This window comes from Bos taurus, chromosome 28 (genome assembly GCF_002263795.3).
Source record: "Bos taurus isolate L1 Dominette 01449 registration number 42190680 breed Hereford chromosome 28, ARS-UCD2.0, whole genome shotgun sequence".
NCBI classification, from domain to species: domain Eukaryota; kingdom Metazoa; phylum Chordata; class Mammalia; order Artiodactyla; family Bovidae; genus Bos; species Bos taurus.
Window position 1 is genome coordinate 18,320,283 of NC_037355.1, and position 25,238 is coordinate 18,345,520.

The 25,238-nt window shown below is 37.8% G+C and overlaps 1 protein-coding gene across 4 annotated transcripts in view; it reads right to left on the reverse strand.

Annotated features, from left to right (window-relative positions):
* Window positions 1-25,238, reverse strand: part of RTKN2 (rhotekin 2) — a 114,339-nt gene that overhangs the window by 39,647 nt on the left and 49,454 nt on the right. For all 4 annotated transcript variants that reach the window (XM_059882568.1, XM_024986727.2, XM_059882569.1 and 1 more), the window contains 2 exons: window positions 23,823-24,020; window positions 11,362-11,456 (listed from right to left, as the gene is read on the reverse strand). In XM_059882568.1, the coding sequence (XP_059738551.1) occupies window positions 11,362-11,456; window positions 23,823-24,020 (293 nt within the window). The remainder of the gene's footprint in view (window positions 1-11,361; window positions 11,457-23,822; window positions 24,021-25,238) is intronic.

Below are 25,238 nucleotides of genomic sequence, written 5' to 3' on the forward strand. Positions count from 1 at the left end.
CAGGTAAGCACCTTGCTCTCATATACTTCTTGAGAAAAACAAAAAGACCTTGATATTCAACTTTTAACTTTTCTATAAGTTTGCAATTGTTTAATATTCCGTTCTTTCAAAAAACATTAAGATATTCCTCTAATGTGCAGGTGGGTATACAGCCTTTATAACTGTATGGAAGGAAAGCACTGTATAATCTATTGTGTGTATCAGGGTATAAATAAAAATGCAACATATGGCCAGTCCTTTTTCACACTGGACCACACAAAAAAAGATTTATAAAGTTTTCACTGCACCCCTGTTGGTAAATGCCTATTAAATGACTAACCATTGGCTGTTACTATTATTAACCAAAAAGTAAGTTCAGAAAATAAAATACTTTTGGTAAAAATACAATTATTTAATATATATTTAATAGATGTAGCCAAGGTTTGGTACATCAGTTAAAAGAAAAAGACCAGCCTAAATGAAGAGCATATGTGTGGATGCTAAGTTGCTTCAGTAGTGACCAATTTCTGTGCAACCCTATGGACTGTAGCCCGCCAGGCTCCTCTGTCCATGGGATTCTCCAGGCAAAAATACCAGAGTGGGTTGCCATGCCCTCCTCCAGGGGGATCTTCCTGACCCAGGGATTGAACCCCAGTCTCTTACCTCTAACCTGCATCAGCAGGCAGGTTCTTTACCACTAGCACCACCTGAGAAGCCCAAATGAACAGCACAAAATAAAATAATTGTTATCAATGTACCTGCTCAAGCTTCTACTAAAGAATAGCACACAACAAAATTTCTGGGCCTATTCTTTTTTATTATTACCTCGTTAAAGCTGCTATCTTGTAGAAATGAAGGGCTTCATCTGAGAGAATTAAGTGTATAAATACAACACAGCCAATGATTTTAAAATGAAGATATAAATAAATGAGAATCTCCTTTCTTAAAATAGGCAGGAAATGAAAGAAACATTATATAAAAGCATGGATTTAAGAAATATATCTGAAATCAAATTTGTGATTTATGAATTTAAAGTTTCAAAGTGAATTTCTTTACATACGAGATTTATGGATGACTTGTCTTTAAGTTAGGATGTAACTCCTAAAGAAATAGAATCATAAGTGATTAGTTTTTCAGACCAGTTCATAAAGTTTGTTCAAACAACAATGTACCTGGAACCTAAACACCACATGTAACAGTTTCTCCAGCAAAATAACTTCAGATTTCATGGCACACCAAGAAAAATAATTCCTTCCTAGTTGTAGTCCTTGAAAAAAGATATTCAATGTAAAATTCTTTGCTCTACAGATCACATGCCACATAGGCTGCAATCAGCTGCTACTTCCCATGTAGATTTCTCTACAGCTCATGACCACTGGAGAATAAAGCACAGAGCTACAGCTTCTACTTTTAACAAGAAGGATGGCATCTATGCTGGTCACTTAACTTGCCCAAGTATCAACTCTCATTCTTAAAAATACTACCTATAAAGTACTAGGGTTGTGAAATCAAATAAGAAAATGCATATATATGACATTTATCACTGTATCCGGCATGTAACAGATGCTTCTTATAATTTCATATCCAGGGCACTCTCAGTCCCGAAGCCATATCCTTTCCATTTTTCAATGCTGTCTTTCCAGTCTTGTGCAACACATTTAATCAAAATACTTTATTCTTCTTTTCTAACCAAGGGTGATATTAGGGCAAGATGAAATGAAACAGGAAGTGAAAGAACAGTTTGACTTTTCATTACTCGAGGATTTTATCTAATTCATCTGTAGTTTCAGAAGGGGAACAAAATGGAGTTTTAAAATGACAGCGACAACAAAACAAAGGCAGAGAAAGAATCCAGATAACATCTCAGTTCCATGTCAGTCAATCTTTACAATGTAACGTCATTGTTTTATAAAAAGTATAAAAATTTCTTGATGACAAATACAAGCCTTATGATACCATTTTGGCTTTTTCCTTCTTGGGAGAAAATAATAGCAAATGAAGCAACTGACAAACAACTAATCTCAAAAATATACAAGCAACTCCTGCAGCTCAATTCCAGAAAAATAAACGACTCAATCAAAAAATGGGCCAAAGAACTAAATAGACATTTCTTCAAAGAAGACATACAGATGGCTAACAAACATATGAAAAGATGCTCAACATCACTCATTATCAGAGAAATGCAAATCAAAACCACTATGACATACCATTTCACGCCAGTCAGAATGCCTGCGATCCAAAAGTCTACAAGCAATAAATGCTGGAGAGGGTGTGGAGAAAAGGGAACCCTCTTACACTGTTGGTGGGAATGCAAACTAGTACAGCCACTATGGAGAACAGTGTGGTGATTCCTTAAAAAACTGGAAATAGAACTGCCATACGACCCAGCAATCCCACTGCTGGGCATTCACACTGAGGAAACCAGAAGGGAAAGAGACACGTGTACCCCAGTGTTCATCGCAGCACTGTTTATAATAGCCAGGACATGGAAGCAACCTAGATGCCCATTAGCAGATGAATGGATAAGAAAGCTGTGGTACATATATACAATGGAGTATTACTCAGCCATTAAAAAGAATACATTTGAATCAGTTCTAATGAGGTGGATGAAACTGGAGCCTATTATACAGAGTGAAGTAAGCCAGAAAGAAAAACACCAATACAGTACACTAACGCATATATATGGAATTTAGAAAGATGGTAACAATAACCCTGTATACGAGACAGCAAAAGAGACACTGATGTATAGATCAGTCTTTTGGACTCTGTGGGAGAGGGAGCGGGGGATGATTTGGGAGAATGGCATTAAAATATGTATAATATAAGAAACAAATCGCCGGTCCAGGTTCGATGCAAGATACAGGAAGCTTGGGGCTGATGCACTGGAATGTCCCAGAGGGATAGTATAGGGAGGGAGGTGGGAGGGGGGTTCAGGATGGGGAACACGGGTACACCCGTGGCAGATGCATGTTGATTTATGGCAAAACCAATACAATATTGTAAAGTAAAATAATAATAATTAAAAAAAATAAAGACAGCTTTGAAAAAGAAAAAAGAGCAATAAAATTGAGTTATAAATTTCAAAAATCTTGTATATCCTCTTTATAGTATTTGGGAGACACTGACATAACTTTTTTTGGGGGTGTTAGTTCTAAAAGGTCTTGTAGGTCTTCATAGAACCGTTCAACTTTAGCTTCTTCAGCATTACTGGCTGGGGCATAGGCTTGGATTACTGTGATATTGAGTGGTTTGCCTTGGAAACAAACAGAGATCATTCTGTCATTTTTGAGATTGCATCCAAGTACTGCATTTCGGACTCTTTTGTTGACCATGATGGCTACTCCATTTCTTCTGAGGGATTCCTGCCCGCAGTAGTAGATATAATGGTCATCTGAGTTAAATTCACCCATTCCAGTCCATTTGAGTTCGCTGATTCCTAGAATGTCAACATTCACTCTTGCCATCTCTTGTTTGACCACTTCCAATTTGCCTTGATTCATGGACCTGACATTCCAGGTTCCTATGCAATATTGCTCTTTACAGCATCAGACCTTGCTTCTATCACCAGTCACATCCACAGCTGGGTATTGTTTTTGCTTTGGCTCCATCCCTTCTTTCTTTCTGGAGTTATTTCTCCACTGATCTCCAGTAGCATATTGGGCACCTACTGACCTGGGGAGTTTCTCTTTCAGTATCCTATCATTTTGCCTTTTCATACTGTTCATGGGTTTCTAAAGGCAAGAATACTGAAGTGGTTTGCCATTCCCTTCTCCAGTGGACCACATTCTGTCAAATCTCTCCACCATGACCCGCCCATCTTGGGTTGCCCCACAGGCATGGCTTAGTTTCAGTGAATTAGACAAGGCTGTGGTCCTAGTGTGATTAGATTGACTAGTTTTCTGTGAGTATGGTTTCAGTGTGTTTGCCCTCTGATGCCCTCTTGCAAAACCGAACGTCTTACTTGGGTTTCTCTTACCTTGGGCATGGGGTATCTCTTCACGGCTGCTCTGGCAAAGGGCAGCCACTGCTCCTTACCTTGGACGATGGATATCTCCTCACCGCCGCCCTTCCTGACCTTCAATGTGGGATAGCTGCTCTAGGCCCTCCTGCGCCCGTGCAGCCACAGCTCCTTGGACGTGGGGTTGGTCCTCCTGGCCAACGCCCCTGGACTCACGTCCATCAGTCAGTGATGCCATCCAGCCATCACATCCTCTGTCATCCCCTTCTCCTCCTGCCCCCAATCCCTCCCAGCATCAGAGTCTTTTCCAATGAGTCAACTCTTCACATGAGGTGGCCAAAGTACTGGAGTTTCAGCTTTAGCATCATTCCTTCCAAAGAAATCCCAGGGCTATCTCCTTCAGAATGGACTGGTTGGATCTCCTTGCAGTCCAAGGGACTCTCAAGAGTCTTCTCCAACACCACAGTTCAAAAGCATCAATTCTTCGGCGCTCAGCCTTCTTCACAGTCCAACTCTCACATCCATACATGAACACAGGAAAAATCATAGCCTTGACTAGACGAACATTTGTTGGCAAAGTAATGTCTCTGCTTCTGAACATGCTATCTAGGTTGGTCATAACTTTCCTTCCAAGGAGTAAGCGTCTTTTAATTTCATGGCTGCAGTCACCATCTGCAGTGATTTTGGAGCCCAGAAAAATAAAGTCTGACACTGTTTCCACTGTTTCCCCATCTATTTCCCATGAAGTGGTGGGACCGGATGCCATGATCTTCATTTTCTGAATGTTGAGCCTTAAGCTAACTTTTTCACTCTCCACTTTTACTTTCATCAAGAGGCTTTTGAGTTCCTCTTCACTCTCTGCCATAAGGGTGGTGTCATCTGCATATCTGAGGTTATTGATATTTCTCCCGGCAATCTTGATTCCAGCTTGTGTTTCTTCCAGTCCAGCGTTTCTCATGATGTACTCTGCATATAAGTTAAATAAACAGGGTGACAATATACAGCCTTGACGAACTCCTTTTCCTATTTGGAACCAGTCTGTTGTTCCATGTCCAGTTCTAACTGTTGCTTCCTGACCTGCATACAAATTTCTCAAGAGGCAGATCAGGTGGTCTGGTATTCCCATGTCTTTCAGAATTTTCCACAGTTGATTGTGATCCACACAGTCAAAGGCTTTGGCATAGTCAATAAAGCAGAAATAGATGTGTTTCTGGAACTCTCTTGCTTTTTCCATGATCCAGTGGATGTTGGCAATTTGATCTCTCATTCCTCTGCCTTTTCTAAAACCAGCTTGAACATCAGGAAGTTCACGGTTCACATATTGCTGAAGCCTGGCTTGGAGAATTTTGAGCATTACTTTACTAGCGTGTGAGATGAGTGCAATTGTGCAGCAGTTTGAGCATTCTTTGGCATTGCCTTCCCGGGAGGCCTGGAGTGCTGCGATTCACGGGGTCGCAAAGAGTCGGACATGACTGAGTGACTGATCTGATCTGATCTGACAGAACTTTATTTAGGAAAACCTTATTAAACATAGATTTATTAACAAATAAATCAAAGGGTGACTTTTTCCTGCATAAAATTGTGTTTATTTTTAATTACGTACTTTTTTTCCCAAAATATAATTGATTTACAAGATTTTCATTTCCATACATTTCTAGGAATATACCTATCACATCAAAAGAGTTTGGCATATAGGCTAGTGTTCTTAAATTTTCTCCAGTGGAAGCTACAAGTTTGGTTGTCAACCATTTTGGGGTGTTACTGCTGTAAGCACAGGCCTTTTCATAGTCTTTAATATTCTCCTCGGGCTTCCCAGGTGGTACTAGTGCCAACTCAGGAGACAGAAGAGATGTGGGTTCAATCCCTGGGTCAGGAAGATCCCCTGGAGCACAGCATGGCCACCTACTCCAGTATTCTTGCCTGGAGAACCCATGGACAGAAGAGCCTGGTGGCCAACAGTCCACAGGGTCACAGAGTCAGACATGACTGAGGCGACTTAGCGTGAATGCTCAATATGCTAATCTCTATTGTGTTTCTCTTAGAAAGAAATATACCACATAGTCCTCATGCTTATTTGCTCATGAGCATTTTTATTAAAGGAAAATCTAGTAATATCTTAAAGAACACTAACTACAAGGGACACTGATGAAATAGATGCTTTCTTGTGAATTTTATTCATTTCAACGGTCTTTCTGATGATTTAGTTGAAAGAATAGGATCTTTCATCATCAATTCCATTATTAACAAATCGATAGTATTTTGAATTTTCAGGTGCTTTATCAGTAATAATATATGCCTAACCAGAACACGATAAAGGACAGAAATGGTATGGACCTAACAGAAGCAGAAGATACTAAGAAGAGGTGGCAAGAATACACAGAAGAACTGTACAAAAAAGATCTTCATGACCCAGATAATCACAATGGTGTGATCACTGACCTAGAGCCAGACATCCTGGAATGTGAAGTCAGGTGGGCCTTAGAAAGCATCACTACGAACAAAGCTAGTGGAGGTGATGGAATTCCAGTTGAGCTATTCCAAATCCTGAAAGATGATGCTGTGGAAGTGCTGCACTCAATATGCCAGCAAATTTGGAAAACTCAGCAGTGGCCACAGGACTGGAAAAGGTCAGTTTTCATTCCAATCCCAAAGAAAGGCAATGCCAAAGAATGCTCAAACTACTGCACAATTGCACTCATCTCACACGCTAGTAAAGTAATGCTCAAAATTCTCCAAGCCAGGCTTCAGCAATATGTGAACCGTGAACTTCCTGATGTTCAAGCTGGTTTTAGAAAAGGCAGAGGAACCAGAGATCAAATTGCCAACATCTGCTGGATCATGGAAAAAGCAAGAGAGTTCCAGAAACACATCCATTTCTGCTTTATTGACTATGCCAAAGCCTTTGACTGTGTGGATCACAATCAACTGTGGAAAATTCTGAAAGAGATGGGAATACCAGACCACCTGATCTGCCTCTTGAGAAATTTGTATGCAGGTCAGGAAGCAACAGTTAGAACTGGACATGGAACAACAGACTGGTTCCAAATAAGAAAAGGAGTTCGTCAAGGCTGTATATTGTCACCCTGTTTATTTAACTTATATGCAGAGTACATCATGAGAAATGCTGGACTGGAAGAAACACAAACTGGAATCAAGATTGCCGGGAGAAATATCAATAACCTCAGATATGCAGATGACACCACCCTTATGGCAGAAAGTGAAGAGGAACTCAAAAGCCTCTTGATGAAAGTGAAAGTGGAGAGTGAAAAAGTTAGCTTAAGGCTCAACATTCAGAAAATGAAGATCATGGCATCCGGTCCCACCACTTCATGGGAAATAGATGGGGAAACAGTGGAAACAGTGTCAGACTTTATTTTTCTGGGCTCCAAAATCACTGCAGATGGTGACTGCAGCCATGAAATTAAAAGACGCTTACTCCTTGGAAGGAAAGTTATGACCAACCTAGATAGCATGTTCAAAAGCAGAGACATTACTTTGCCAACAAATGTTCGTCTAGTCAAGGCTATGATTTTTCCTGTGTTCATGTATGGATGTGAGAGTTGGACTGTGAAGAAGGCTGAGCACTGAAGAATTGATGCTTTTGAACTGTGGTGTTGGAGAAGACTCTTGAGAGTCCCTTGGACTACAAGGAGATCCAACCCAACCAGTCCATTCTGAAGGAGATAGCCCTGGGATTTCTTTGGAAGGAATGATGCTAAAGCTGAAACTCCAGTACTTTGGCCACCTCATGTGAAGAGTTGACTCACTGGATGCTGGGAGGGATTGGGGGCAAGAGAAAAAGGTGACGACAGAGGATGAGATGGCTGGATGGCATCACTGACTCGATGGACGTGAGTCTGAGTGAACTCCAGGAGTTGGTGATGGACAGGGAGGCCTGGCGTGCTGCGATTCATGGGGTCGCAAAGAGTCGGACACGACTGAGCGACTGATATGATCTGAACCAGAACACATGGCAGAACAAGCACCGCCTGTCCTCGATTATTTAAAGTCTGGCTTGAACACTAGCTAGCTACACAATCTGGCACATTACATTCTCTAAGCTATGTTTTATTCATCTGTAAAATGTAAATGATAACAAAATAAGGAACTTCGGAAGGTCAGAGAGTTAGCCAGTGGTAGAACTAGAATACGAATCCAAGGCTGATGGCTCCACAGTCTCCATTATTAATCACTTCATTGTAATGCTCCCTAATAACTATATCTCACAGAGACTAAAAATAAAAACTGCTTTAGCATAAGGACATGTAATAGGATACCCCACTCAACAGATTTTGGGGAGAACAATACAGTATTGTTAGCCTATGTCACATGTTGTACAGCAGATCTCTAGAACTTATTCACCTTGTATAACAGAAGGTTTATACCAGTTTATTAGCACCCCCTTTCTCTTCTTCCAAACCCCTAGTCACTGCCATAGTAACTCCCATAGTAAACTACGCTCTGCTTCTAACAGTCTGTCTATTTGAGGGAGAAGGCAATGGCACCCCACTCCAGTACTCTTGTCTGGAGAATCCATGGATGGAGGAGCCTGGTAGGCTGCAGTCCACCATGGGGTTGCTAAAGACACTTCATATAAGTGGAAGCAGGTAGTATTTGTCCTTCTGTGACTGGTTATTTCAGTTAGCATAATGTCAAAGATCATTCATGAGGTCACATATTACAGAATTTTCTTTCTCAAGGCTGAATATGTCTGGAACATAACAGGCACTCAATATATGGTGATAACATCAATAATTCTAGAGAACTGACACAAAATGGAATTAAAACTTAATTTGCCAAGTTTTCCAATTTGCCAACTGATAATGCTAATACTATTACAAACTTGAAGTTGTGGGCGAAAGAAAGCTCAATTGAATTGTTCAGACCAATCCTCCCACTGAAAACTACTATAAAATGCTGAACCAAATCTATTTAAAAAACTTTAGAGCAACAAAGAGGTAACAAAACTAAAAGAAACTACCAGTACAAATCTGATAAATGAGAACCAGTAAGTTAAATGAGCACAGAATCTGTTTGTCTTGAGAGCATTTGCTAATCCCAGCAAATCCAATTTATGATTTAAAGATCCTGCAAGATGAGGGAAATAGATCAGAAATCAGCCTAGGACTTTAACAACAAAGGCAGATTAATGGGAGGATTCCTCATATTAAGCTGAGAGCCCAAAGGAATCACCAACGGGTAGTGAAAGTAAAGTCACTCAGTTGTGTCCAACTCTTTGCAACCCCCTGTGGACTGTAGCCTACCAGGCTTCTCTGTCCATGGGATTTTCCAGGCAAGAAAACTGGAATGGGTTGCCATTTCCTTCCATAAATAAACCAGTCTAACTGCCCAGGATTCCCACTGCCTGGAAGTGGGGATGAAGGGATCCAGAGAAATTCAGACATGGTCTTTGGATAAAGTGAGCCTAGTCTCTCCAAGTTCCTGCCTGAAGCAGACACTAAGCATTAATTTATTCTGCTTTGTAAACAGTGAATTATAATGACTAGTACATGAAAATAACTATACATGAAGAAACTGAGTGGTAACCATTTACAAAAAAAAAAAAAAATAGAAACTGACCAAGAAAGACTTTATATGTCTGAATTATTAGCCATAGACTATAAAATAGCTATACTCACTCTTTTAATAAAAACCTGAAAGATAATATTAACAGTGCATGCAGGGAATACAAAGTGGCATAGCAGATTTAAGAAAAAAATCAAACAGAACTTCTAGAAATAAGAAGTACAATAAATGAAATGAAGAACTTGGTATACAGATTCAACAGCAGATCAGACAGAGCTGCAAAGAGAATAAAGGAAATAAAAGAGTGCATTAAAAATTCTAGGAAAAGTGGCAAAGGGAAAAAAAGATGAGGAATAGATCATAAATGATAATAAAAATAGAGAACACAGTCAGAAAGACTAACATAGGTTTAATAAGAATGCTAGAGGAAGAAAGGCAAAAGAATGGACCAGAGGCTGTCTGAATAGACAAGAAGTTCAAGATTTCCAAAAACATCATAAATAAAACTAAATTCTTCACCTATAGCATGGTGAAGCTTCAGAAAACCAAAGACAAAGAAAAAAATGAAAAGTTACCATCACAGAAGCAACATGCTGACAAATGATTTTTAATAGCCAGTTCAAGACCCTGATAGCTCAGTTGGTAAAGAATCCACCTGCAATGCAGGAGACCCCGGTTCAATCCCTGGGTTGGGAAGATCCCCTGGAGACGGGAAAGGCTACCCACTCCAGTATTCTGGCCTGGAGAATTCCATGGACTATATAGTCCATGGGGTCACAAAGAGTTGGACACGCCTGAGCCGCTTTCACTTTCACCTTTCACAAGACACCAGAAGGTAGTGGAACTGTAGCTTTAATGCTCAAAAATAAAAATATTAAAGTGCCAAGCTTCTACACCATGTAAAAAATGCCTTTTAAGAGTGAAGCTAAGCAAAGTCATCTTCAGACAAACACAAAGAATCAAGAGGTATGATACTAACATAATATACTAAAATAAATACTAAGGATTATACTTCAAGTGGCAGGAAAATGATCCCAGATGTAATAAGGTATTATATAACACACAAGGATTTTTAACCTCTGAGCCACCAGGGAAGCCCCATTCATATCATAATTATTTGTTAAACTGCACATTTACATTTTATGAACTTTTCTCTATTTTTAATGTAATATTTTAGTGTGAAATTTAAAAAATGTATAGAGTCTCTCTCCTTACAACAAAAAGTATAAGTAAGGTAGTACATAATTTATATATTCTACCTTGAAAAATGAAAAAATAAATAACCCAAATCATATTTCTAATCTACTTTACCAACACTACTGTATATGTTTCATCATAGGTAAAAGTAATCTGGGAGTGTAGAGAGTGCTTATGGTAAGTTTTACAAATCTTCCTAATCACTCACCTCCCTTCTTCACCCTGCTATCTATTTCTATTTAACAAATTTTAACTACCAATTATCATCTAGAGAAAAATGTTTAAGATTAATTTAGCCCCACTTTTCCCTTATATCCTCTGCTTTCTACCAACAGACAGGTTGGTTTCCTCAATTACAAATTCAAAAATAAGATAGGTCTTTGACAATTATTAACAGAAGAGTGGTGAAGTCACCCATTTCAAGTCAAAGAAAAGGATTCAGAAAATGCAAAACCTTTCTGTTCTTAACAAGCAAGCCTCACAAACAAATCTCTAGCAAATAGGAGACAGAGAGAAAAATAAACTTTTCACTTTTGGGGAAAAGGGACACACATATTTGAAAGAATCCACAGAATCACTCATGCCTATGTCCTAGAAGCCAATAGTCACTTCAGAGGAACACATTAAAATCAGCAATTATTACTGTCACACGCATATATTGACATAACATTTATAATAAGTAAAATAAACACCATACGTACCATTCCCATTAACAGAGAGATTGTGGGTCTTGAAGCCATCCTCAGCGCTTTCCAAGCTCAGGGTAGTATGAGCTAGCAAACTGTACTTTGCATCACTAATAGTGAGAAAAAAGACAGGTGTCAAGAAGTGTAGTGTATTTTCTACTACATAAAATATTTAGATGTTCAACAACAACAAAATAAACAACCTGATTTAAAAATGGCAAAGGTCTTGAATAGACATTTCTTCAAATAAAATATACAAATGGCCAATAAAAATATGAAGCGATACTCAAGAATATTAATCATTAGAAAAACACAAATCGAAACCACTTCACATCCATTGGAACGACCATTATTAAAACACAACAAAACAGAAAGTAACAAGTTATTGGCAAGGATGTGTACAAACTGGAATCATTCTCCATTGTTGGTGGAAATGTAAAATGTTAACCACTACGGAAAACAGTATGGTCATTCTTCGAAAAATAAAATAGAATTACCATGTAAAGTCTGATGAGAATTTTTACTAATTGGGCCAGGTGATATGTTTCATAAATCTTCTTTGTCTCTTACTATATATGTAATAAAATAAACATTACAAAAAATATGTATAAATGTAGCAATAATGCAACACATGCATGCACTTCATTAATAAATAATGGCACACTCCACAGAATGTTGTTCCCTGGTGAAGGCGTCTTGGTTTTGGATTTTTCAGTTTTATTGAAAAACAATTGCCATACATTACTGTATAAGTTTAAGGTTTATAGCACTTGATTTTATTGGTTTGGTTTATCTGGACAGAGAAGCCTGGCAGGCCACAGTCTAAGGGGTCTCAAAGAGTTGGACACAACTCAGCAACTGAGCATGCACATGGTGGTTTTCAATATACACCCATCATAGACAAGAGATACATCTTACTAGCCAATGTTTTTCTGTCAGTGTTTACATAAGAAAATGGATGCTTGTCTCCAAAACTTGACCAAATAAAAAAATTAACAAAACAACTCGTAAGTACATTTTTAAGTTACATTCTGAATACAACTGGTATAATTCAGACTTCTATTCAGAGTATTGGGAAGGTTGCTAGAGCAAAGACACACTATGAGAACCTCATTTTTAGTGTGGGCATTCTCTGCTATTTTCACTTGTCCTGACAAATTTCTACAGTGAGTTTTATTATTAGCTCTTATTTTTCCCTACTGTTACATAATAAGTGCCCCACAAAAGTTGAGGAAGTATTTTTTTAAAATGGTGAAGAATAAAAGCAATTGAGAACAACAATTATAATAGAAGAGCAAATATTACTACACACAAAATTGCCTATTAACAATCATATGAGTTGCTTGGTGATGGGGCACAATATTTAAGCACTATCTCAACATAATAATTGGTCATTGATACATGGATTTTATGCAACTACAATTTTTCCCATGCTAAACAATGGTAAATAGACTCCCTATTAGTGTTTTAGTGCAAAATGTGTTATTTTCAGGAAGAGATTATTGACAAGAAGTGGATAAGTGATGCAAGAGAGTGACGCTAGGTGCATCTGACACACAACAAGGCCGTCAGTGCGGCAGGATTACAGTGACAGAGAGGGAGACACAATGTCTACAAGCCGAGGACAGGCAGACACCCTACACTGCAGGAGGGCATGCCTTGTAGGGCGTGATGAGGCCCTTGGATTTTATTCTCAGTGAGACAGGAAGCAAGTGGTAGGTTTTGAGTAGAGGCATGTGCTATGATCTGACTTATATTTTTTAATGATCCCTCTGGGGCTATGTAGACAAAAGACCAAAGAGGCCAAGAGAGAAATGGAGATGCCAACCAGAAAGCTACTGCACCTCACCAATCAAGAGCTGATGTAGGCCTGGAATGGGGTGGTAGTTGATGGGATGGTGAGAAGTGGTAAGATTTTTGATATATTCTAGAGTTGACCCAATGTGGACACGGGATGCAAAAGAAAGGAAAGAATCAAGGACAACTCCAAAGAGTTTGGCCTGAGCAACTAGCAAAAGCGAATTCTTATTAACTGCAAAGAGGCTGACTGAGAAAAGAAGGGATATGGGGAGTAAAAATTTAGTTTTGAACAGATTAGGTTTGAGACTGGGTTGTAGAGTAGGCAGGTGGATAATGAATCTGGAGTTATGAGAGGAAAAAGTATTAAAGAATGAAATTTGGGAGTTACCAATATATAAATGATATTTAATAAAAGTTACATAAAATGTGACAACTGAGTATTTGGACACAAGTACTCCATCATTTCAGATTAAGTTGAAGCACAATGAACAAAGGAGACAGGCAAGCAACAGTCACTGAGGCAGAAGAAAAATCACAAAAGTGGTGTCCAAGGAAGCCAAGTTCAAAGTGTTTCAAGGAGGGTGATCAACTGTGTTGAATACTGAAAATTCCAGGAGGAGGAACACTGGTAAATGACCATGGTATTTGGCAACATGAAGATCACTGCTGACCTTGATAAGAGCAGTTTCTATAGGATGGGATAGAAGTTAACATGGTGAAACCTGACTGAACTGGTTCAAGACAATGAAGGACAGGAAGTGGAGACAGAGTATGTAAAAACTTTTCTGTAAAGGACAGCTGTTCAATGGGGCAAGAGAAATGCGAGGAACTTCAGCATGTTTATGTTTTTGGAAATGATGTAGTAGAAGAAAAACTGATGATAGAGAAGGGGGGACATGTGCAGGAGCCAACTTTTGAGAACTTGAGAAGATGATCGAATGCATAGGTGGGTGGTCTCAGATGGAGTAAGGGCAGTTCAAAAGGAAGGAAAGCAGCAAATGAAGATAAAAATGCAGGTAGGCTGAAAGATACGGTTGACAGAGGATACACAAGTTCTTTTCTGATTACTTCAGCATCATCAATGCTGTATCAAATGAAGTCATCAGCTTTGACTATAGAGACCTCTGTCAGCAAAGTGATGTCTCTGCCTTTTAATACGCTGTCTAGGTTTGTCATTGCTTTCCTTCCAAGGAGCAAGTGTCTTTTAAAGTTATGGTTTTTCCAGCAGTCACATATAGATGTGAGAGTTGAACCATAAAGAAGGCTGAGTGCCAAAGAATTACTGCTTTCAAACTGTGTGCTGGAAAAGATTCTTCAGAGTACCATGGACTGCAAGGAGATCAAGCCAGTCAATCCTAAAGAAAATCAGCCCTTCACATTCATTTGAAGGACTGTTGCTAAAGCTCCAATACTTTGGCTACCTAATGCAAAGAGCTAGTTCACTAGAAAAGACCCTGTTGCTGGGAAAGATTGAAGGCAAAAGAAGAAGGGGTCAGAGAGAATGTGATGGTTAGATAGCGTCACCAAATTAATGGATACAAATCTGAGCAAACTCCAGGAGATAGTGGAGCACAGGGGAACCTAGAGTGTATGTCCATGGGGTCACAAAGAGTTCAACATGACTCAGCAACTGAACAATGACAACAACATCAGCTTTGAATCAGATCAGATCAGATCAGTCGCTCAGTCGTGTCTGACTCTTTGTGATCCCATGAATTGCAGCACGCCAGGCCTCCCTGTCCATCACCAACTCCTGGAGTTCACTCAGACTCACATCCATCGAGTCAGTGATGCCATCCAGCCATCTCATCCTCTGTCGTCTCCTTCTCCTCTTGCCCTCAATCCCTCCCAGCATCAGAGTCTTTTCCAATGAGTCAACTCTTCGCATGAGGTGGCCAAAGTACTGGAGTTTCAGCTTTAGCATCATTCCTTCCAAAGAAATCCCAGGACTAATCTCCTTCAGAATGGACTGGTTGGATCTCTTTGCAGTTCAAGGGACTCTCAAGAGTCTTCTCCAACACCACAGTTCAAAAGCATCAATAAGGAGTAGAAAAAGAAGTTCTATAAGAGAGAGTAATGTAATGTGAAATACTATTTCTGACAAGAGGTAAAGTGAAAGCCTGTGGACACTTCGGACGATTGCTCATATTGGAACTCACTTAAGATCAGTGATCCCTCTAAAGTGAGACCAGACAGTATTATTATTCTTATTTCCTCATCTATTCCTCATGAGTGCAGGTGCAGAGGAGCTAAAGGCAGGATTTAACCAAACCAGTCAATCCTAAAGGAAATCAGTCCTGAATATTCATTGGAAGGACTGACGCTGAAGCTAAAAAGCCAATACTTCAGCCATCTGATATGAAGAACTGACTCACTGGAAAAGACCCTGATACTGGGAAAGATTGAAGGCAGGAGGAGAAGGGGATGACAGAGGACGAGATGGTTGGATGGCATTACCAACTCGATGGACTTGACTTTGAGTAAGCTCCGGGAGTTGGTGATGGACAGGGAAGCCTAGCGTGAAGCGGTCCATGGGATCACAAAGCGTAGGACATGACTGAGTGACTGAACTGAACTGAAGTTTCCCCAAAGTAAGTATAACAAAAGGAGAGAAATAATAGAAAATAATAAAATGGTAAATCAAGGAATTTAAGCTAATTGGAGTCAGAATATTGAACAGAGAAAGCTGGAAATGTGAGAGGTGGTAGATATCATTTGATATTACTACACAGACCATGTGCAATTATTAGTAATGACAAGATCTAGGGTACAACTGTGGGATGGATGGCTAAAACAGGCACAAGATCACCAGAGGCAAGGAAGTCATGAAACTTAGAGGTCAAGGTATTAGATGAACAGTCTGCATGCATTTTAAATTCATCAAGAAATATTATCTGAAATGGTAAGAAGCAGAGACTGGGAGAGAAAGAATGAAGATAATTCGGTGTTTTACTTTTAGGAGTGATGTAATTTATTCTTACTGACCACTAAAAGTATTAAAGTATTCTTCACTTCAAGAACAGCATCATTTCCATACACAATGGAATATGAAATACTGCTTTTAGTGTACACAGGAAGTAGCGATGTTACAGGCTGTGCATTTGTACCAAGTGCATTGCAGAGGTGGCAACCTGTGTGGCAGAATAGGCTAAAATTGTGTGATGATCCAAATATCTGTTGATTTTTTTCTCAGGCCTTATAAAATAATTGTGGCTAAGACATCTTTTCCTCAACTATTTGAGATAAACATGTAATACATTTGCCTCTGTTTCCAATGAATTACACATCTTAAAATAACAATACAAAAAAAAGTTATTGATAACCTCCCCCAAGAATAAAGTATGATAGAACCAATTGATAGATAATGTGGTCTTTAAAATGATCATATAAAGACTCTGTAATAACTCAAGGAAAAAACGTGTGTGTGTACATATATACACATGTATATATATATGAATGTATAGCATAATTATGAATATATATATACCTCACAAAGCTAGTTACTTTAAAACCTGGAGGAAAAATATCAGTTCAAAATTATAAAAACTATGCACAAGCTGGAATCAAGATTGCTGGGAGAAATATCAATAATCTCAGATAAGCAGATGATACCACCCTCATGGCAAAGTGAAGAAGAACTAAAGAGCCTCTTGATGAAAGTGAAAGAGGAGAGTGAAAAAGTTGCCTTAAAACACAATATTCAGAAAACTAAGATCATGGCATCTGGTCCCATCACTTTATGGCAAATAGATGGCAAAACAATGAGAGACTTTATTTTGGGGGGCTACAAAATCACTACAGATGGTGACTGCAGCCATGAAATTAAAAGACACTTCCTCCTTGGAAGAAAAGCTATGACCAACCTAGACAGCATATTAAAAAGCAGAGAAATTACTTTGCCAAAAAAAGGTCCATCTAGTCAAAGCTATGGTTTTTCCAGAAGTCACGTATGGATGTGAGAGTTGGACTATAAAGAAAGGTGAGTGCCGAAGAATTAATGCTTTTGAACAGTGGTGCTGGAGAAGACTCTTGAGAGTCCCTTGGACTGCAAGGAGATCCAACTGATACTAAAGGAAATCAGTCCTGAATGTTCATTGCAAGGATTGATGCTGAAGCTGAAACTCCAATACTTTGGCCACCTGATGTGAAAAACTGACTCATTGGAAAAGACCCTAATGTTGGGAAAGAATGAAGGCAGGAGGAAAATGGAACAACTGAGGATGAGATGGTTGGAGAGCATCACCAACTCGATGGACATGAGCTTGAGCAAGCTCTGGGAGCTGATGGACAGGGAGGCCTGGCGTGCTGCAGTCCATGACATCGCAGAGTCGGACACAACTGAGTGAGTGAACTGAACTGACTGGATCTATAAAGTAAAAGTGAAAGTCACTCAGGTATGTCCAACTCTTTGTGACCCCATGGACTATACAGTCTATGGAATTCTCCAGGTCAGAATACTGGGGTGGGTAGCCTTTCCCTTCTCCAGAGGATCTTCCCAACCAAGGGATCACACCCAGATTTCCCGCATTGCAGGCAGATTCTTTACCAGCTGAGCCACAAGGGAAACCCAAGAACACTGGAGTGGATAGCCTATCTCTTCTCCAGCAGATCTTCCTGACCCAGGAATCGAACTGGGGTCTCCTGCATTGCAGTCAGACTCTTTACCAACTGAGCAATTAGGGAAGCCCAATTGATCTATAATAAACTGAATACACTTTTTTCTCTGTCTAGGTTCTATTTCTAAAGTTTATATTACTTTTATAATGAAGTAACTGGGTTTCCCCAATGACTCAGCAGGTAAAGAATCCACCTGCAATGCAGGAGACACAGGAGATGCAGGTTTGATCCCTGGGACAGGAAGATTCCCTGGAGGAGGAAATGGCAAACTGCTCCAGTATTCTTGCCTGAAAAATCCCATGGACAGAGGAGTTTGGCAGGCTACAGTCCGAGTCGGACACGACTGAGCAACTAAGTGCACACACAATGAAATAAACAATGTTGTAGGATTTGTGAAGTAGCAGGATGAAAACCCTCCCCTAAAAATCAAAACATGCAAAGCATTACAATACTACATCTACCTATGTGCAGTTTAACTGACTTGCCTGTAGTTAGCAAGTAGTACACTGGAAACAGAATCCCATTACACTATACTTACTACCACTACCCTTTATACTTCATTAACAGTTTAATTAAGGTAATTGTCTATTAAAACAGATACATACTATCTTTTACTATTGCAAGAATTCTGAGTGCAGGAAACATGGCTTACTAAGCTTTAAATCCAAAGTACCACATGATACAACTGCTGAATAATCATTTCTAAAATGATTAAACGAATAAATAAATAAAATTATACCCCATAGCTGAGTAATTCCTTAGTTAATCTTGAACACTGCATCATCTTTCACACTACCAAACCATCAACATCACCGTTTCTCAAAACATAAATAATCCAGTTATTCTGCACAAAGATATTTGCTTAATTAATTTAAAATGTAGTATAATGGCCTATTTTTTTAGTTAATATTTAGTTATTTTTCAGTTAATACTTTTCTGTCAAGTAAATAATCACTCTCAATTATACTAGTTTCCACAAGATAATTGTTTAAAATGATGTATATTTATACAGTGAAGAATAATGTACTAATTGGTTCTCAAGGTACATAAAATAGTTAATTCAGCTCTTAGAAACACTGGGAAAAATCTAGTTACAGGAATTTCAGTAAGCTAAATTCCACAAATAAAACGAATAAATGAATCACACCAGGGAGCATGCTAAGAATTACCAAAAATGTTCACTGTCTTCTTTCAGATCAAACAATACTTTATGATGATATTTCAAGTTACTTCATTTTTAAACCATGACTAATTACAATGCCAATGCTTCCAAAATCAACAATGATCTCACTTTTAAAGCATTCTTGTCAGGATAACATTTTCTTACTAAAACATTACACTCATTCTTTTAAGCCAACCCTAATATTGAGTTCCCAAAAGTTTAATCAGCTACATTTTTTTAACAAATAGGCCAATTGTTGTAACATTTGATGCAGCAAGGGTTCCAAAAACATTATGAAAAAATAAATGACTACTTTAAATGGAAGTCTGAAAAAAAAATGTACTCTTTGTAAGGAAGAACAGCTATATTTGGTCACATGACATATTACTAGAGAAGATATATTTTGCCCATTTTGGTTAAAAATTAAAAGCTATGTTAGGAATCTTCTCATTCAACTAAATCACTATTAAAGAAATAAAAGCTGATCCTTTTAGGAATTTTGATCACTACTGCTATTCTGAAACTCCTACCAGGGTGCTGAAGTGGTCAGTTAAGGAAGGATCAGGTAAGACTGGTCCTGGGCTATGAGTTTAACTTGGCACACTCAGCATTCACACCAAAAGCTCAAAAGAAATGCTGGTATTAAAAGAATATAAATTGGTAAAATGCTATAAAAGGTTTTACCCTATCTTTTGATCAGCTTCAATGATATAAATAAGCAAATTCCATACAAGTTTCATGGGAAATGTTGATAAGGAAAACTGATATTTTGATTTAGGAATAAACCAAATAGAATTATCCTTGGGTCAGGAGGATTCTCTGGAGAAGGAAATGGTAACCCACTCCACTGTTCTTGCCTGCAAAATCCCATGGACAGAGAAGCCTGGTGGGCTACCGCCCACAGGGTCACAAAAGAGTTGGACATGACTTAGCGACTAAACAACAACAAAACAGAATGACGAACCTGAATAGAATAATGAACACTTCAAGACAAATATGTCAGTCCCTGTTACAAAGAACTTAATATCAACAATGTTATTCTCAAAAACACTTCTAGTCATTGAAGAAGAGTATAGGTTAAATATAAGTTATAATATCACTTAGATTCAATTCATTTCAGTCGTTCAGTCATGTCCAACTCTTTGCAACCCCATGAACTGCAGCACACCAGGCCTCCCTGTCCATCACCAACTCCCAGAGTACACCCAAACCCATGTCCATAGAGTTGGTGATGCCATCCAACCATCTCATCCTCTGTCGTCCCCTTCTCCTCCTGCCCTCAATCTTTCCCAGCATCAGGATCTTTTCAAATGAGTCAGCTCTTCTCATCAGGTGGCCAAAGTACTGGAGTTTCAGCTTCAATATCATGCCCTCCAATGAACACCTAGGACTGATCTCCTTTAGGATGGACTGGTTGGATCTCCTTGCAGTCCAAGGGACTCTCAAGAGTCTTCTCCAACACCACAGTTCAAAAGTATCAATTTTTCAGCGCTCAGCCTTCTTTATAGTCCAACTCTCACATCCATACATGACCACTGGAAAAACCATAGCCTTGACTAGATAGACCTTTGCTGGCAAATCACTTAGATTTATTCACTTAGATTATCTTCTGTGAAATTATAATCATTGGATTTAAATGTTAAAATATCTGCCTACATTTTTAAATATAGTTGTATTTATTTATTGGCTGTGCTGGGTCTTTGTTGCTGTGTGGGCTTTTCTCTAGTTGTGGTGAATGGGGACCACTCTTCACTGTGGTTGGTGGGCTTCTCATTGCCCGCGGTGGCTTCTCTTGTTGGGGAGCACAGGCTCTGGGGCACACGAGCTTCAGTACTTGTAGCAAATGGGTTCGTGTGTGGTCTTAGCTGTTTTGCAGCATGTGGGATCCTCCCAAACTAGGGATCAAACCCATGTCTTCTGCATTGGCAGGTGGATTCTTTACCACTAAGCCACCAGGGAAGACCCTGCCTACATTTTATAATCCTAGCAATGTTTCTTCATGCAGTGCTTCAGCATGAATTTTTTTAAATAAAATTTTTCAGAAAAAGCATTGATCGCAGAACAGTAAAAACAGTAACAATAATGGTAAGAGCTACATTCATTAAATGCTCACAACATACCAAGTTCATGAATTATCTTTCTGAATCTCATAATGATCCTATGGAGTTAAATATTATTCCATTATTATTATTCCCTTTTTACAGAGGGAAAAAGAAAAACCCAGAGAGTAGATTAACCTGTCCTGGGTCACACAAATAATAAATGACAGGATAAAAAATCAAGTACTGAAACCATGACGTTTTGAACTGTGTGAAAAGCCCAAGTATTGTTTTTACATGCTTGAAAGGTCCAGGAAACCCTAAAATGTCTCTAAGGAGGCTTCTATACTTGATCTTAGCCAAAAGGCCAAGAAGCGATCTAGGGAGCCTTCTTAAAATAAATGATTATGCCTAAGCATCCTTACCTTTCGTATTAGAAAACTGAGGCCCAGGAAATACTTGTTCAGGACACTGCTAGTACTGCCATTTTCTAAATAAAGAATTTTGCTGCTTAAAAACATTTTAAAACTACTGAATTTGGTGATTATCTCTAAGGTCTCTTTCAATTCTAAAATCTGTGTTTCAAACTAGAAATATAATTGCTCATTTATTCATCAAAAAGTATAGTTTCATTACCTTACATTTGAATTAAAACATTTTCTAGCAAATATTTGATATAATCTTAATCTAGAAAAGTTTTAAGTTGGCCTTAAAATTCTAAAGAGGGAAAATTAAAGGGTCTCGCTTCCTCCTTTTTAATGACATTTATATTATAAAGACATATCTTCTATGACTGTTCTTCAATAGATGGCACCCATTCAAGAATCATGAAATCAATTTACTGATTCATAAACAGCATTTTAAAAAAACTGAAGATACCTAGAATAAAAGAAGTCTAATGGCTATACTATAAATAGCAAGAGCTAAGTATTGTTTCATGAAATCTGACTGCTGATGGTACTGTGTATTCAGTAATGATATAAAATGCATTTTTTACTCGTGGTCTCAATCAAAATAAACTGAAAGCCACATTGCTGAAGTCCCAAGGCATTTTTCACATGTAATATAACTGATATGAAAAGCTAATTAGCTATATTCTGATGACTGAGATTTCCAGGTTGTACGCCTAAAATATTTTGCTTTATAATTATAGTAAAATTATTGACATGCTGAAGAGCCAACATGCAAAGAAATTCTAGGAATGCCGCCTGTACAACAGTTTTCCTAAGGAAAAAAGATAAAACCACTTGTAAAGCAACAAACACAATGTTTAAAGAAAGTATCTGAAAGAAACCAGGGCTCCTTGTAGAGGTGGTGATTCTAGTGTGAGCTGAAAAATAAAACATGAACACGGAACATGTTCCCTGGTCACAAAGCAAAGAAGCTAATTAGAGATTGTATGTGCCTGCTGAGTCGCTTCAGTCATGTCCAACTCTGCGACCCTATGGACTGCAGACTGCCAGGCTCCTCTGATTAGGCTGTGGCAAAAAGATGCTGAGTCAGCTTAGGGGTTCCTATTGATCAAAGATGGGGCAATTTGCCTTCGAAGAGAATAACAACTGCATTAGATTGAAACACAAATAAAACTTCAGGAGTTCAAATAAAACAAAACACTAATCACCTCCATGCAAGGATATCAAATTATTATTCTAAAACTGGGTAAATAAGGCTTCCCTCGTGGCTCAGACAGTAAAATTGGGTAAATAAAAGAATCAAGTATATTTTTTCCTCCTTTTCCTTCATCAATTTTTTGCATTTATACAGAGTTCATGAAGGAAAGTTATTGAGAGAATTCCAGATTTAAAAATAAATCCGTGATATTGGAAAGCAGTTATCCTTCAACTAAAAATAAATAAAACTTTTAAAAATGACTGCATATAGAAAAATAAATAAATAAATGTAGGACAAATTTAGAAAGCCACTAAATTATAATCCTTAATGTAATAATGATCAGTCACAGCTGCTAAAACTATTACATGTAACATTGATAGGGAACTTGACAATGGATGTATCAGGCTAACAACACCTGAACCCACTGATCAGTTTTAACACACCTGAAGGTGAAACAAGACCTACAAATGGGATACAGTAGAAAGTACATATAATCAATATGAAATATTACTGCCCTAAAAGAGAATCTGAAACTAATCAGTCCTCTAGATCTAACTGCAAGCTATAGGAGCACAAGGGATAGAAAAAGATGTTTTAAAAAGACCACAAAGATGTAATCAGATAAATTGAAAATTTAGGAAATCTACAAGATCTAGCTTCTTCAATACATGTTGGCAAAGGAACAGAAACTTGTTAAAGAGTACAAGAAACTTAAAAGATTCACGTAAATGCAATGTTACAGACCTTGTTTGGACCTTGACTTGCACAAATCAGAAGAGAACTTCAGAATTGGGGCAATTTGAACAAAAAATTGGCTATAAGATCATATTTAGGACTAATTTTTTATTTTGTTAGGTGTGATAATGGTAATGTGATTTTGCTATAGTAAGATATTTTTTAAAAATCTGTAAGACTGAAAGCATGACATATATTCAGAAATTCAATTAGTAGACTGATACGGAGCAAACAGTTTGATTTATAGCTAGTTCCTTTTCAAGAAAAAAATGTCATCTTTCTGGTAGATCTTGGAATTTCAAATCACTAAAAACACACTGTCACCCAACTTTCTACTTTCAAAGGAACATACCACCTCAGCTGGGTAAATGTCAGACAACCAAGTTTTGTTACTGCTTCAGGATGTCTTTTCCCATTTAAAATGTAAACATATTCACCACATACAATACTCTAAAATGTCACAAATACATAATTATACTATGTCTCTATAAATACTGTATTAGAAAACTTACTAAATTGAAGAACTGAAGGACAAGCACGTGATTTCATGATCTTCTTGAAGCACTGAACTGATTTTCTTCCCTGTAGCTTTGCTTATAGATGTTTTCAGTTTCTTAGCTAATTTTTTTGGTGTATTAGTTATAGAAGATGCTTCTGTACAGCAACTATATACTTCCACCTTTATCTGAAAGTCTGGCCCTGCTTCATTACTAAAAACAAGGACAATCATAATGTTAGAAATTTAACTTAGAAGAAAATAAAATTACAACACCCTCTGATGTTTTTGTAACTTCTCAAAGCAGCATTTGGAACAGGTTTATGTTAATATATATTAATAAGATAGAATCTCCCTGAGTTTATTTAGTATCTAAATGACTTGAGAGGGTCACTGCAACTTCTAGAGCTACCAGCTTCTGAAGTAGGGCGATTTTAACTCAATGTAAACAATATATTCAGGCAAATTACTTAAAGAAAAAGAATAAAATGCCCTGGTCGTTTTGTTGCCAATGCTATTGTTCCTTTTTGTTCCCTTAATATAATTATTTTAAGGCATTTACATTATATGTGTGATTTCCTGAAATGACCATTCCTCAAAAGGAAAAGATGTGAAAACAAAAAGGAAAGAAAATTAAACAAAAGGCTTCTTCTGCTGAAACCTTGAGTTTTCGTTATCTTTTTCATAAAGTGCTTACAGTCCACTCAACAATGTGCCCCTCCTTCCTGCTCCACCTTTGTACCTAATAACTCTAACATTTCACTACTTGGTTATACAGGAGAAAACAAACGAATATAAAGAGATATACTTCACCAAACATTAGATGTATCTGTAAAAATGCACAATGCTACAACAAATAAACTTTGTGCATTAGCACCCAGCATAAATATAAACAGTACCAATCTTAAAAAAGAGAGAGAGACTTCAAGGCATGAACTCCTTGAGGTGGAGTGAAGTCTTGATAATATTTGTATTCTTAATCTAGCATAAAATATATTCAGTATGTATTAAAAAAATATGCATAAAATATTCAATGTCAAGACTGGCTTTGTTCTTTCTCAGACACAATGAACTATCTTTACAATAAAAGACTGTGGTGATATTACTACTAATAAAATATACTTAAAATTGCAAAAGAGGTCCATCAGCAGATTTTGCCTGTAAAGGAAGATCCATCAGTCTCAGAGATTTTAAATACACAGAATAGACTTTTTAAGATTTAAATAGCCAATCTATAGTTTGAATAAATCCAAGGAATAATTGAATTTGAAATACTTTTATAGTTTATTATTTGGCAAATTTTAAACATACAGTATTCCTGGTAATGACTAACAAATGTCAATATTTAGAGAAAAACCAGGGATTCATAAATACTGAATACTTATTAAAACAATCATAACAAAAAGCACATTTTAAAACAACATTTAGAACA